Source organism: Platalea leucorodia (genome assembly GCF_965183815.1).
Source record: "Platalea leucorodia genome assembly, chromosome: Z".
NCBI classification, from domain to species: Eukaryota; Metazoa; Chordata; class Aves; order Pelecaniformes; family Threskiornithidae; genus Platalea; species Platalea leucorodia.
The window spans coordinates 93589579-93604482 of record NC_138858.1 but is presented as its reverse complement, the minus strand read 5'-3'; the positions used below and the strand labels follow the sequence as shown (position 1 = coordinate 93604482).

Genomic DNA, 14904 nt, shown 5'->3' with positions numbered 1-14904 from the left:
CTGAAGCACACCTGATACTGGTATCTTTTAGAAAAATACCTCCTACATATATAAGTTGCAGAGAACAGTTTTACATCACAGCTGTTACCAGCTCCTTGAAAACGCCCTCATGTGAAATATCCAAGGTGCCAAGAGAGCTACGCAAGCCTTAGCTGCCATCTCTGCACCGGCTGCTCCCTTCTATCCTGCGCTGTCCTCTGTGACATCTTCTCTGCAGCTGACTTAAAGAAGGGCCCAGAATCAACTCAAAATTTTTCCAAATACTTCTCTCTCATTTAGTAATAGATCCTTAATCTGGGAGATTTACCAAATCCCAGTCCAATAACTAGAACTTGTGTTCTCCAGCCTTACTTTAACTTATTGCGTTCCATTTCTCAAAAGTTGCTGCCACCTAGCTCAGGGCGTTTAACTGCGTTTCTCTGGCTTGTCTACCCATTACATCCCTCCCTGATAAAAATCCCCAAGACGGTTTCCATCTCTACATCATCAGCTTTTCCTCTTCTTATCCTGTTTTTTTCCCCTACTTCCAGCACACAGTAGCACCATCTTGAGACAAGGTCTACGACAATAATGACTGCCATCTGCTTGCCTCATCTTTCTTCTCACTTTGCAGTTGATATTGCCATATTTGAGGTCTTTCAGAACCTGAGTCAACATCAGCATTTATAGTAACTGAAGCACACAGCTATACCTTGCATTTTCCCCCAAAACTCCTCATATCATCATCTACCAAGTTCTCTCTCTGATGTTGCTCCTTGCTTCCCCCTTCTGCTCTGCTTCATCTTTCCCTCCATAGGAACTTGCAGCCATCTCAGACCGATACAGAAAGCTCGTCGCAAGGGCCAGACGCCCTTACGTGCATATCAGAAGCCTTTCGAGATCTCAAGTAACATGAATCACTTCAGCAGGAAAAAAGACACTTTAAAAAACAAAGCTACAAAGCCAAAGGACAACGTCAGTATTTGAGGAGGCGGAAGGTGAAAAGGTATTTCATTGTCTTCATAACTAAAGCACAGCCCTTCGCCTGCTACCCAAACCCCCACCTAAGAAACAAAAACGGTTCAGCTGCATTCCTACAGTTTCAGTGAGGTTCTAGGAAAAGCTCAGCACTCCTAAGAAAAATTACCAGGAAAGTGATTAATTTTAGCTTTTCAGACAGTGACTGAGTCCCAAGCTTACAATCCCAATCGCATAAAGACATTGATCTCCCTAAGGCACCCGCTATCCACAATCCAATTGGCATAATTTCCGTTCCTCCTCAGTACCAACTGTATTTCTTGCAAAGCCCACACAAACCACTCTGAAACGACACAGATGACAAGTAAAAGTGAATTTTATTGATGCCCTTGCTGAAGGTTATATTTGCACTGAACATGCTCCGCAGTAAGGCCACCTGCTATGGCATCGGTTGCACTGCAACTTGCCATTCCACAAGCAAGATGCCATTCGTTCACTGCAAGTATCCATCACATGCAAACCAGAAGGTATGTTATCCTTCGTTTAGGGTCGCCTTGTTCTGTTCACAAGCATGAACTGCACATGCTGGACTCCACAGCCACCTGACAGATGCTGTAGTCACACGTACAGCAGCTTAGGGGCAAGTTCTGCTGCCGCGGAGAAAACACATTGGCATCTAGTGGCCAAAAAGCACATTACAGACAATAGGGAACAGTGCAGATGCCTCTCATTTCACGTATGTGCTGTACAGAGAGATGCAGCATGGACTGGAATGGGCAGATACAGCAACAGCTCCTGCAGAAGAGATGGTCCCAGTGAAAAGTCCAGCGTAGGCTTGAATCCACCTGCACAGCAGCTGATTGGTACAGGAACTGGAACGAGGTAGGACAGCCAGAAACACTACAAAGGTACCAGGACACAATTACCTCAAAGACAGACATCAGTGAGCAGGAGAACAGCAGTATCACCTTCATTTGTAATAAGCAGGCAGCGACAAAAAGAGGTTCCAACAAGTTACTGGGATAGCGATCGTCTTCATTTAGCCACAGCTTCAGTTTCCATCAGTGTTCTGTTTCCACAAATATTCTCCTGCCTCTCTGTCTCTTCCCTGACTCCCCAAAGAAGCTGGGAGAATCGCTACCTTCCAATACTGACGAAATACGAAGAGACGCAGAATTACATTCAGATGTCACCACCCATCAGTTGCAATATCAGATGTGCTACAGTCAGCCCTTCACAGGATACCATGCTAACATTTGGATGGGTTTCCAGTCCATCTCCAGAGATCCCAGATACTTGATGACCAAGATGGCTTATGAAATATCTAGAAAAAGCATCCACTTCTTCCCTTCCTCCCTCTGTGGCACCATCCCCAATCTCAGGCTGCTTAACTTGCCGTCCTGGGTGGGACAGTCTACCTTTCCACTTCTTCCCGGCCCTCTGAGGCAGAACGGCTAGATGATCTCTGCTGCCACGAGCTATACAGCTCTCCACCCAAATGCCCAGTGATGGAGAAGGGCAGATGCCAGACCATCACACTGGAGTCAAAGTTTGTGGAAATTCAACTTTGTATCATCTACGAAGGGATAAAAGCCAACCAAAATATAAGGAAGAGGAGTTACAAAAGGCAATACATCCCTAGAATTTCCTTTAAGACAGCAAAATGAAGGTGATACAAGCTTACATAGCTGACTCACTAATCCCAAGGGACCTGAACACCTCTTCCATCTGCCATTGTTCCAAATACTTCAGGCTCAGCCAGGGATGAGATGGTTTCAGGTCAACCTTACTTTTCCCTGCTCCCCAGCACCCTAAGCACTGGCTCTCCTGCTCATGCTACTACAGGCAAGGGAGCAACCCTAAACAGATGGATGGGGTAAGAGGCTCATCCAACAGCCAGGGACAGGAGAAACAGGAAAGTGCTCTTCCTCACTATCAGGATCCTCTAGGTTCGGACTTGGAACTTGCCAGCCTTAGTCATGTATTTTATCCCCTTGAAGGGCTTGTACTTCTCCCCATACATGTCCAAGCGATTCACCTTCAGTCCTAAAGGCAAACAAACACAGCATAAGACCGACTGCTGCCACAAACAAAGCAGACAGGCCCTCAGGATAAAGCAACAGAAGATCATACTAGAGGTGCAGAAAGCAGAGGGAAAGTTCTAGTAAGCAGTAAACATAACAGAGAAAAGCTGACAACTGCTAATTGTCAGAACCATTCTTTACAAACACATCCATACCCTAAAATTCTTTATAGGTGTGTAAGCACGAAATGCAAGGAAATGTAGATAGGCTGTTTCACAGAGCATCAGAGAGGACAAATCCACGTATCTGTAGTCAAGGCACACGATTTTTTTACTTGAAGAACATGTTTCAGATAGAAGGTACTTCAGAAGGCCTGCTCAGCTACATGCAGAGTGAGCACTGACACAGCAGAGAACATTCAGCTTCTTTATCTGACAGTCACTTACCAGATATAGCCAGCTGCTGAATTTTAAACTGCAGGTTAATGGTGGGGTTTTCATCTGGTTTTGATGTCCCAGCTTGCAGGCTCACGCTCCCCTTCAGGCTTGGCAGCTTCTGGGGATTTATTTTCCCCACATCCCACGACAGCAACTTCAAGGAACAGAAAATGGAGCAGTGAAACAGAAATGCTATAACACCCTCTAAAGAAGAGTCCCTGCTAATGACAGCTTTTAATGTTTCTTTATGGAAAAGGTCTTTGCCTTAGTATCTTGCCTTTCATATCGGACAGACACAGTACAGGCTTAAGGAGCAGCTGCCTTCAACCTTTGTTCTCCCTCTCTCTTTCCATGAGGCTCCCCAAAAGCCTACCATGAATTATATTTCCACTGCTTGCGCTACAGGCCCCATTTCCTATGTGTAACAGTGACAAAAATAATGCAGAATTGCCTCCTTACCAAGTGGCTGAAGCAGTGCTGCTTGAGTGTCTACTGTTGGTAAACCATCAAATTTAAGTTTGCAATAAGAAAAAAAAAGTGAACTCCGGGGGAGGACGACGACCAAACAACAAACCCAGAACACGCCAAAACAAATCAAACCCCCCTATCCAACCCAAATCCTCAGTGTTTGCAAAGGCCCAAGTCTAACGTGCAGTACTAGGCATGACAACGAGATATGCAGAAGTCTGCAAAGCATCCACCAGACTAATGCTTCATCATCCAATACCAGTTCTTGGATCTTCTGCACCAAGCAGCCAGAACTACAATCCACACAGACACTGAGCTATTTGTTGTGGAGATTAAGACAACTTCTAGTATGCAATTGTCCAGAAAAAGTTCTCACCCCAAGAAAAGATAATGCCTTCAGAAAAGCAATGTTCAAGGAAATGTTCATGTAAGCATGAACAGCACAACTTCATTTGCTGAAAGGTAAGAAAGATTAAAAAAAAAAAAAAAATCTCATTTCTCTCTTTCCTCTCACCTTTGTAACCGGATCGAAGATATGTGTTCCCTGAGAGGGCGTGAGGGTCATATTTAAGACACCTTTTGGCATCTGGCTAGTGACCATCACTCCCTCTATGGTCTTCCCCATAGTCTGCTTTGGCCCCACTGTGATCTCAAAACGTCCCAGCGAGCTGCTATCACGGAAACTGATGTTGTGTTTAACGTAGACAGGAATTGCCACAAGACTAGAATAAAGACATCAACAGAGAGTCCTTGTCAATCTCCTGCCTTCATCTTTGCTTTTCCTGATGCAGTCCTTGCCTTCTACACTGAAAACACTGGAAACCAATCTCCTTAAAAGAGAAGGAAATCCAATACTCGTTTGTTTGATCTAAGAGCAAAGTCAGAATCCTGTTCTCAAGTCTTAATTACACTTTTTTTAATCAAGCTTGCTGTATCTTGGTTTTCTACCTCTCTACAGGACAGGTAACTACATCCACTATAACAAGAGACTTGAGCAAAGGATGAGGAATGTTTTGGCCTGTCACAACCAAGCTGGCAAGCAGTGCCAGGCAGTGCAGCAGCACTGGAACTTCACATTTGTGCTTTCGGTTGGATTTCCCGCTCCTTTTCACCTACTTGAGATAAGCCTGACAAAGCTTAACAAAATGCTTTAGCATCTCTACCCCAGTTAGTCCTTGGTAAGCTGCTTCTAGAACAGAACGCTAACAGTGGACGAGAACCTGTAGTTCTATTAAGAGAGATGTCAAAAAACCAACAAGATTACCAAACTATCTTGTTTTATTCTAAAAGTTTTTCATAAACATAGGAAATCAACAGCTTGATTACTCCATACTGCCTAATTCTTTCCCTCTCTAGTTTGTTCATCTGCTACTAGTCTTTGAAAAATGCTGGCTGACCAAAAAGAAATGACAGAATCACTGCTCCAAACAAGGAGGAAACACGTGTTTTAAAAAAGGAAGAGTGCAAGGTACCATGCACCTCTACTTCATTTGGCACAACATGCCACCTGATCTTTAAAAGCAATTCCTTTTTTTTTCCTAGCCAGGAAGATCCAAATTTCGTAATTCACAGCACCAAATTCATCACCTACTTCTGAGCGCTGACGTGGTAGGAGAGCAAGCGAAAATTTCCATCAGGTGGAATGAAGGAGAGTATTCTCTCTGACTCCCAGCGCTTAAAACGCACACAGGGATGAAAGCTGACATCGTCCAATAATCGAGGGTTCTGAAAGAAAAGAAAGTCACAGGGTTAGTGAAGGCAGTACTACTTAAAATAGCCTCCTCTTCTCAATCTTCTATCCACGAAGGGCCTACCATTCGACGTGCTCTGCCCATTTGAAGCTATCTACATTCAGACACGTTAAGCTATTTGATGCTGTTACATTTGTGCAATAGCAGTACTCAATAACCTCTATCCTATTTTAGAAAATTCAGTCGTGTCAAATAATTACATTGATGCATACTCACAAAAAGTGAGTACGACCCTTTAGGGTATCTGCCTAAAGCACGACTGTATCTCAGAAACTTAGTCACAGCACACACTAACAGTACTTTTAACAAAGAATCTGAAAATAAAACCTTTATGCTCAGACTTGCTGAGGTTCACCATGAGTTGCCATTGTCAGTTCTTTCTCTTTTTGTTTGGCATACCCAGGTTCTGATCTACTGGAATCCATCAGCGTGAGACCGAGATCCTAGCAGCAGGGCTGGGAAACCCTTTTCAAAATACTTAAGTAAAGATACATCCTTGAGCTTTACCATAAAGGAGAGGGTAAGGTCTGGCATCCCAGTCAGCTTGACACAAGCATCAATCACCCCTTGGATTTCAGCAGTAATCGTGGAACCTGCAACAATAAGTAAATACGGGAAGTTATGTGAACCTGATCAAAAAAATTCCAGTGTGGAAAAACTATCAATGGGGAGGAAGGAAATTTATTATCTTTATGAAGTGTCATGGCTCGTTATGTTGCCCGCTCAACATTTTTCTCATTCCCTACAACTGCTAGAGAAGATGCATACAAATAAGAACCACTGACACGAGCAATGTCAATTTTAATGGCCCGTGACAATAGCTCCCAACTCTAACAGGATTAAGATGCAGAAAAACTAAAGAGAGTGCTACGCACAGTTTTCACTCACCCTCTGTTTTCCCAATATAGAACTGCTAACAAGACCTCAGGAACAAGGGCAAGTGAAAACCTTGGTACCTCTCTAAAATTTTTGACTGAATAGCACCTACAAGTTGGCAACTTTCCCGAGCAAGAATAGGAATAGAGCTTCCCACACTTACATGAGGGAGCTCCTCTTTGAAAACCTAAATCTCTCTTCAGGCACTATCAGGACAAGTTACCCTCATCTTAGCCAGAGGCAACTTCCATACCCGATTTGTCAATGATGGCATCTATCTCCTCAATCACGTCAAAGTACGCCTCATTGTTGGTATATTTTACACCGGTACGTCTCCAAGGCACCACGGATAGCTGTCCGGTAGGAAGCTGGTCACCCACATTAGTGCTTCCTGGAAAAAGAAAGGCAATCACAACAACCACAAAAGTTAGACAATGCTCCAGAACAAGTCCTTGGCCTCACATAACTTAATTGTAATTCATCCCCGAGAACCTCTGTCTCTTCACAGGAGAGCAATTACTCACTGTTTGTATTCTACAATTTACGTCTCTCTTACATCCAATGCTAAACCATACCACAGTAAGGCATGGGGAATTGTAACTAAAAAACACAACAAAAAAGCCACCCCAACACAAAACCCACACCACATTAGCTCATCCAGGAAGTCACGTCATGGCTGTAACTGGAAATGTAATTGGTCTGGTTTGGTTTTAAAAAAAAAAAAAAAAAGAAGTGCAGCTGGTGCTGGAAGTGGAAGGAACCTCAAAGCAAAGCACTAACACAGGACTCCCTAAATACACCTACGCTGGGGTTTAGAATGGCATAGGACAACATAAATTTTCTCCACCCATGTCCTAATTTACTTATGCAGGAATATTGCCACAGGGCCTCCCCAGTTTTATCTACTTTTTGTTTCCCTGTACCTGTGATGGTGTTGACAACTGTTCGCAGGATAGTGGGAGGCTTTATCAGTTCCTTAAGAATATTAGACTCTGTTGCCAATGGAAAGCCATTGTCCAGCATCTCCTCCAGCACCTCATAGACCACCACAACATTGTCCTTGATCATCACCTCTGAACAGACACCAAAATAATCCTGTGCAAAAGAAAGACTTACTCAACCATCTCTGAAAGAGAGTCTTAGCGATCATTCAGTTCAGTGTCCTCCCACAGAGAAATAAATCAAGCCCCTTCTCGGAGGAGGCAAAACAACACTGAAACTCCATGTATTAGTACAAGCACGTCAGGCAGACTGACCGCTCCAACAGATACGCGCGGCTCTGAGCATACCTCTGCCGCTGCCCCAGCCAGCCGGCGAGTCACCGCATCACCATGTGCTCTTATTGCTTTTCGATATAAAAAGATTCCCTTTGATAGCTCAGAGATTTTTTAACTAGCACTTGAAAGTGGCTCAATTGCAACCCATTAAGCAGCAACATTGATAAGAAAAACTTACTTCCTGTGGCCACTACTGACATGCGTGCAGCGATGCCTTTCATTGGGCTCCAGTATTATATACCCCTCCTCAGCCGCCCCAGCCTTTACCTACAGTACTCTCAGTAGTTTAACTGTGCAGCACCGCTGTTTAAGGAATTCAACCTCTCCTCATCAAAGCTTTTCATTTACTTTTGTTATAATGCTCATATACATATAGGCAAAAATACAATTATTAACTTCAATTCTGTAAATATTTTTTTTAGAATTTATTTTGATGTGGAATATAGGGGGAGCACAGCTTCAAACTCTCTGCATATTCTGCCCAAGTCCCTGTTTGTTTTATAGGAGAACATTTCCGAAGTCCATCCAAGACACTACCTGTGTTTTTTCATTCTGATACCTCTTAGGGTGCACAGACTGCTTACACATCCCAAGATCTATTAGACTAATAGCAGAAGTCCAGTATTCCGAGAAGTCTGAAAAATAATTCCATCCATGTAACAAAACCCTCCTTCCTCATAAATTATGAAGTGTATCAAGCAGAACCTTAGAACGTGAATCATAAAAGATCCACAGACCAGTTTATTCCCCAGCGTGATTCCTCTACTGTTTCTTCAGCTCCTACTCCAAAACAATAATTAGCAATATTAAAGTTTGCAGTGAAAATATACCAAATTCTACATCTGTAACACAATGTAGCTATACAAAACTAAGTGGAGAACTTTCAAGATTCGGCATATGTTATAGGAAACAGACCCGATAATTCAGTAATTTTTAAAATTGAACATTTAATTTACTCCTAGTTTTATTCTGTGGGGATTTCATGCATCTTTCTGGAGAGAGAGTGAGCACACGCACACAAACACAAACCTGAGCTTCTAGTTACTTAGAGCAATTAAAGAGACAAGGCATTCTGCACAAAGCACGAGTATACATAAACTGTGACACTAGAGAATTCCTAGTCCCGCACTACAAACACTATTTCTTTTTCAGACATAGCAGATTGTAACATACGGCCAAGCCAGGGCATCTGATATTGTACATTTTTGGCCTGAACAGCCAACCCACTCCCTGAACTCAATAAAACATAACTCAGCCCACGCTCGCATTCTGACTGGTGCCTGGAAGCAAAAGCTCACATGATACTTGTTTGATCAAGCACCCACATCTCCTGTATTCTGGTGGGATGCTGGTCACAAGGCATTTCAAATCCAGACTACACAATCCTGTTGTTGGCAGGCAGAAGACAGACTTCTTCACTGCTTCCCTAAACTGACCGGCAGTCACGCCAGCCAGAGCACAGAGGGAATAAGGCTGCTCTGGGGCAACTCCTGCAACTCCCTTCTTTAGAAAGCAAATACGCTTGCAAGAAATATCACTAGATGCAAGCACATGGGCAGGCGGTCACTAATTGACTAAAGCACATGGCTATGAATCGCAAAAACTCCTTGTGAGAACAAGGCCAGCTTGGTCTTAGTTCACAGCCCCTAGAAGAGACAAGGCTGCAAAACAGAAATATGAATCTCGATTGCTGAAAGGTCCTTCTTCTGAGTGTAGGTCTTGAATCCATCCTCATCCTAGGCAGTGCATTCCTAACCACCACCAGCCCTCGAGACCCACTCTAGATCCTCGCAGGTGCAGGATGAGAATTAAGAGATAGGAGAACGAGAAAACTAATTGCTGCTAACTTGAAGGGCTCCCTTCCCCCCCCCCTTCTCCTTTACAACAGCAGTGACCTGGGGCTCTTTTCTAACCTCCTCAGCACACCTCACCTAACCCTTCAGCTAAAGCAGAAGCAGAGAGCCTGTCCTGGTATGGGGGGGGGGGGGGGGGGGTGTTGCACACCCACCTCTCCTTGCACACCCATGTCCCACACCCACCCTGCTCACCCATGCCCTTGGATGCCCATGCCCCGCATACCCTGTTGCACATCCATGGCCCACACCCACCCCCTTGCACGCCCACCCTGCCCACCCATACCCTTGCACGCTCATGTCCCCCACCCATACCCCCTTGCACGCCCATGCCCTTGCACGCCCATATCTCCCACCCATACCCCCTCACACGCCCATGCCCTTGCGCGCCCATGTCCCCCACTCATATCCCCTTGCACACCCAGGCCCCTGCACACCCATGTCCCCCACCCATACCCCCTCGCACGCCCAGGCCCTTGCACGCCCATATCTCCCACCCATACCCCCTCGCACGCCCAGGCCCTTGCACGCCCATGTCCCCCACCCATACCCCCTCGCCCCATGCCCTTGCACGCCCATATCTCCCACCTATACTCCCTCACATGCCCATGCCCTTGCACGCCCATGTCCCCCACTCATATCCCCTTGCACACCCAGGCCCCTGCACGCCCATGTCCCCCACCCATACCCCCTCGCACGCCCATGCCCTTGCACACCCACATCCCCCACCCATACCCCCTCGCACGCCCAGGCCCTTGCACACCCACCCTCCCCCTGCTCGGCCGCCCGAGCCGTACCTGAAAGGTATCGACGACGCGGTGCAGGAACTCGATGACGAAGAGAGGCGGCACCTCGCTCTGGATGACGGCCACGAAGAAGATCTTGTGGCGGTAGACGCTGAGGAGGTAGTGGTGCGGCGTGGGGATCACCGGCGGCACGTTCTCCGCCTCCGAGGCCCTCTCCTGCGCCTCGAAGAAGTAGTCACAGACGGAGCGGCTGACGACGCTCTTCCAGTGCTTCTCCAGGAAGATGTCCCCCGAGGCGTTGATGAGGAACAGGCTGTGGATCATGACTGCGGCGGGGCGGCCGCACGGCGGGGCCCTCCTGCAGCGGGAGCAGAAGCGGCAGCCGCGCCGGGCCTCCCCTCACCGCCGCGCCGGGCCTCCCCTCACCGCCGCGCCCGCGCTGCCTCACGGGGCCCCACCCCCCGCGCGCGCCCCCGCCGCCGCCGCCACAAGCTCCACCCCCCCGGCGCGCCGATTGGCAGCGCGAAAAACCCCTCGGGAGGGGAGGGGCTTGGCAGCGAGCACTCCGATTGGGTGACCCGCTCACAGCCACGCCCGATAGGCCGAGGGGAGGCGCGCGGATGGTGACGCAGCGCGAACGCCACGCCGCGCTCAAGCTTTGATTGGTGCAGCGGCCTGCCCGGGCTCCTGACAAGTCCCCCGCCGGAAGGGGCGGGCCTACGCAACGAACACCCGCTCCCTCCTCACCTCCCCACGCTTACGTCAAGAGCTACCAGCCGGTTACGTCACGAGCTGCCAGCCCGCGCTCCTCGCGCCGGCAGGGTGCTGCACGCCCCCCTCTCCCCGCCTCGAGGCGCGGGCCCGGGCTTTCCAGCGGGGCGGGCAGAACCGCGCTCCGCCTTGCAGATAGCGGAGCCCGCGGCCTGCAAAGCGGCGCCGGCTTCCCGGGCTCCTCCAGGGCACCCGGACATCGTCGCGCGGGCTGCAGAGCGCGGCGAGAAGCGCCCGGTGGAATGCTTTCCGCTGCGCTGTTTCGCCGGTTTGCTCGCCGCAGAGCAGCAACGCGACTGAAAGCGCAGTCCGGGCGGCGTGAAAACGACAGCTGTCGTGCAGAATGCATCCCGACTCTATGCCAAGCGATTCCTCCGCGTCGTTAGGAGCGGCGTTTCGCGCTCACGTAGCAGATCTCCGGACTTCGGAGTCAGGCAGATGCCACCACAAATAACTTCCCGATTTCACTGCTCTGCTGGGACCCGCGAATAGAAGAACGAGGGAAAGACGCGCCTCTCCCCCGTTACATCAGCTGTCCCAGCATTCGGCCTCCGCGACGCGGGAAGGATGGCGGCTGCCCCGCGAGCACCGACAGCCTCGGCCCTGCCTCTCCGCACCTCCACGCTTCGCGGCTGCGGGCAAACCTTGTCAGCGGGGACATCCCCGCGGCTGGAAGATGAGCGAGCTGAATGCACTGGTTACGGCAGAACGCAAAAACCCGCGCCCTTCGGAGTTTACGTTAGCTCTTATTTTCTGTTGCTACCTTGTAGCCGTTCTCCCCCCAGATGGGGCGGAGGCCAGTTTATTTACTCTGCCGTTACCTTTCAATGCCACTGTGCGCCTACGTCCTTAAAGTATCAGATAATTCAACGCGCGCTAGATGAGCTTTTTGCTATAGCACAAAATAATGAAGGAGAAATGACCTACATATTAATTTCTCTTTTACGGTCACGATTTGTATCAAATGCATTTTTTTAAACATCAAATAATGTTTTTTAAAGTCTAATTCAAATTACTGTAATGAATTACACATTTGAGAGCAACAAAGGGGTAATAATTTGTCATTTAATTACAGCATTTCTAAATTTAAAATCATTATTTGTTATTTTAATATAATCACTTTGCTTTTAACACAAAGGAATTGTCAAGATTGGTGCCTCAGCCTATGAGGCTCCTGGAGGCTGTATTAACGGGCGGCACAGAGGGATCCCGGGCGGAAAGCAGCAGCACATCGTTACACCGACCAACCACATAAAGCCTTGATACGCTTGGTTCTCCGAGAAACTCCAACCTTTCTGGTTTTAACCCGGACCTTAAACTCAACAGTCATGGGATACGTCTTTTCAATACAGGCATTTCTTTTTTGTCTCATGACACGCAATTCAGTTTTGATTGTATTACAGACATTGTTTAAAAACTGCCATTTCCCTCTGACTGCTTGCGCCCATCATCAGAATTGTTAGTATTCTGCCCAGTTCTTGCTGTTGTTGTCACTTCTGTATTTTTCCTATGGTTACTTCAGTTTCTTTAGCCATCAAGAACATTGGTGCCAATACAAAAGCAACCCTAGGGTAATTAATTATTTCTGCACACCAAAGGAAAAGGTTGCTGAGGGAAAAGGGGAAATACATTTCTACTTTAAAATCAGACAGGTCCACTACGGTATCTTGCTGGCGCCTGCAGAGAACAATTTGCAGTTACACCACTGTTTACTGCTGCAGAAAGGCTGCCTGGCTGCTTCCAAACCGTTAGCACAAAGCTCGTGTTTTGTTCTGAAAGTCAATCTCCCCAGTGGCTCGGGAGCTTATAGAAACTGGAACCTAAAAGGAGAACATGGCAGAAGATGCTGCCAGAACAGAATTTCATTCTGCTGGTTAATTTACTGACAGCCTGAAAAGTGCTCATTGAAGGGTACTATACCTCAGTTACAGTACATGAACCCCAGAGAAACCTAAGCGCAGTCAAAGAGCAGTGCTACAAAACGGTGTTGCCAAACTGTGCGCTGTCTTTATGATAAAACAATTCCTTACCATCTGTAGTTTGCCATATGCAGGAATGCTGGTGACTTAGCTGTTAGCCTGGGCTGTGAAAATAAAAAAGAAAGCAGAAGAAAACAGGCCATTTTTTATTTATAACAAAAACAATTAATTTTGCAAGGGTGCTAATAACAACCTACTGCCAATTTTGAAGCAGAATAGAGTCTACAGACTGATACTCTGTGTTGTAGGAACACAGTCGTGTTTCCCTGTTACGTACTGAATCCTCTTAGTCTTGCTTTACTTTCTTATCTGGAAATTATATTTATATCTCCATTGCCTTTTCTGAATATAGCACCACAGCCTTGTAATTTAAGGCACTGGAAGCCATGCAGCATAGAACCAACCAAATTTTGAAGACTCAGCAAGAGGTGGGAGAAGAGATTAATTTGTAGGGAGAATCCGACTCTGACAAGACAAGACGAGACCTCTATAGTCGGCATGGCAGAAACAGAACCGTTTGTACAGTACCTTGTACAAGAGCATCTCAAACGCCATTGGCTTCAAGTAATAAGTAACTCACTGAGAACATTTAACTTTTGCCCTGAAAAACCTATTCTGTTAAAACATCAAGAGAGTTCCTCTTGCTCAAAAGAGAAATTTCTCACCTCAAGACACTAAACAAAGCCGTTCAGAAAACATCACATTGCTTTATCAACTCTGCCTCCACAACATTTCCTAAGATTATATTTTTTCTTTTCTAAAAAGGGAAGCTCACATGAAACTTTACACAATAGTTGTCCTTTAAGGCAATGGTAAAAAATGCCTACTTTACAACGTGTACACGCAACTGGTACACTGAGCCAAAGGTTAGAAAAGGTTAGAGAATTGCATGCGGCACGTAGCCATTCAGCATGGACAACAAAATGAGATTCTTTCAATCAAATATAGCCTAAGAGAGTATGCTGTAAAATGAGAATTTGCTGATTTCTGCCAACTTTCAGCACATGCTAGTCCCACGTTCTACCTCTGCAGAGCAGGAGAGAGCCATGCTGTCCCGTAAATCAGCCCAGGGCAGACCTCTCTTCTCGGACTCTTCTCCCTCTTGATTTCAGTGACAAAAAGCCAGCTCTGCGGAGCCAAGACCAAAGTACCCAGATAGCTCCCACATTATTTCGCGTGGAACAGCTAATATTTTGGCAGCATATTTTTACTGTACAAACCAAAATGTATCAAAGATGTCAGAAGGTGACAGAAATTACCTCACGAAGATGCCCGAGGACGGAGCAGTCTTTAACCGCGCGCAGCTGAGAGGCACGGGCAAGGCGTACTCGCTCCCCAAGCCAAATGGTATCGTTATTTCGGGATTCCACATCGCTTTATGTCAGAAAACCCCAGAGTCGCTGTTGCAAGCCTGATTAACCCTCAGAGATGGACTTCCTACCTCAGAGGTTATAAGCACCTCTTAGCAGAGCACGACCGCCAGCCCGGGCCCGCCCGCCGCCCAGCCGCGCCCGCCTGCTCGCCGCGGCCCCAGCAGCCGGCGGCCATACCCTCGGTCGCGGTTCCGGAGCGCGGAGGGCTCCCCGCCGCTCCCGCCCAAGCGCCGTTTCCAGTCAGCCTTCACCGAGCGCCGCCGCCTTCCCGCCTCGGCCCCGCACGCCCTACCCACATGGCGCCGCAGGCCGCCCTCGGCAGCGGCCGGCCCCGGGGCGGCGGCCTGGCGGCTCCGGCCGCCCGGGAGGCGGCCCCGCCTCCCAGCCCCCGC

The 14904-nt window shown here is 47.6% G+C and overlaps 1 protein-coding gene across 6 annotated transcripts; it reads right to left on the bottom strand.

The window, feature by feature from the left end:
• Positions 1–892: 892 nt before the first annotated feature.
• Positions 893–14852, bottom strand: LOC309602641 (AP-3 complex subunit mu-2). Of its 6 annotated transcripts, none has more exons than XM_082336374.1 (10): positions 14690–14852; positions 13191–14576; positions 10441–11829; positions 7437–7608; positions 6767–6904; positions 6145–6230; positions 5478–5611; positions 4401–4608; positions 3428–3572; positions 893–3003 (listed from the first exon to the last, which is right to left on the bottom strand). In XM_082336374.1, exons 3-10 carry the CDS (start codon positions 10711–10713, stop codon positions 2903–2905), a joined length of 1257 nt encoding a protein of 418 aa, XP_082192500.1. In that variant the 5' UTR covers positions 10714–11829; positions 13191–14576; positions 14690–14852; the 3' UTR covers positions 893–2902. The 6 variants fall into 6 exon arrangements, with proteins under 6 accessions (XP_082192500.1, XP_082192503.1, XP_082192502.1 ...); XM_082336377.1 differs by having other exon boundaries at positions 13191–14539; XM_082336376.1 differs by lacking the exon at positions 14690–14852 and having other exon boundaries at positions 13191–13243; positions 14164–14678.
• Between the last annotated feature and the right edge of the window lie 52 nt (positions 14853–14904).

Bases quoted from the DNA above. Each gene is read 5' to 3' on its own strand.
- LOC309602641 (XM_082336374.1), bottom strand. From the start codon at position 10,713: ATGATCCACAGCCTGTTCCTCATCAACGCCTCGGGGGACATCTTCCTG. The intron at 7,609-10,440 runs GTACGGCTCGGG...TCTTTTGCACAG, and splicing joins GCGTCGTCGATACCTTTCAG to GATTATTTTGGTGTCTGTTC. The intron at 4,609-5,477 runs GTAGGTGATGAA...TCTTTATTCTAG, and splicing joins TACCACGTCAGCGCTCAGAA to TCTTGTGGCAATTCCTGTCT.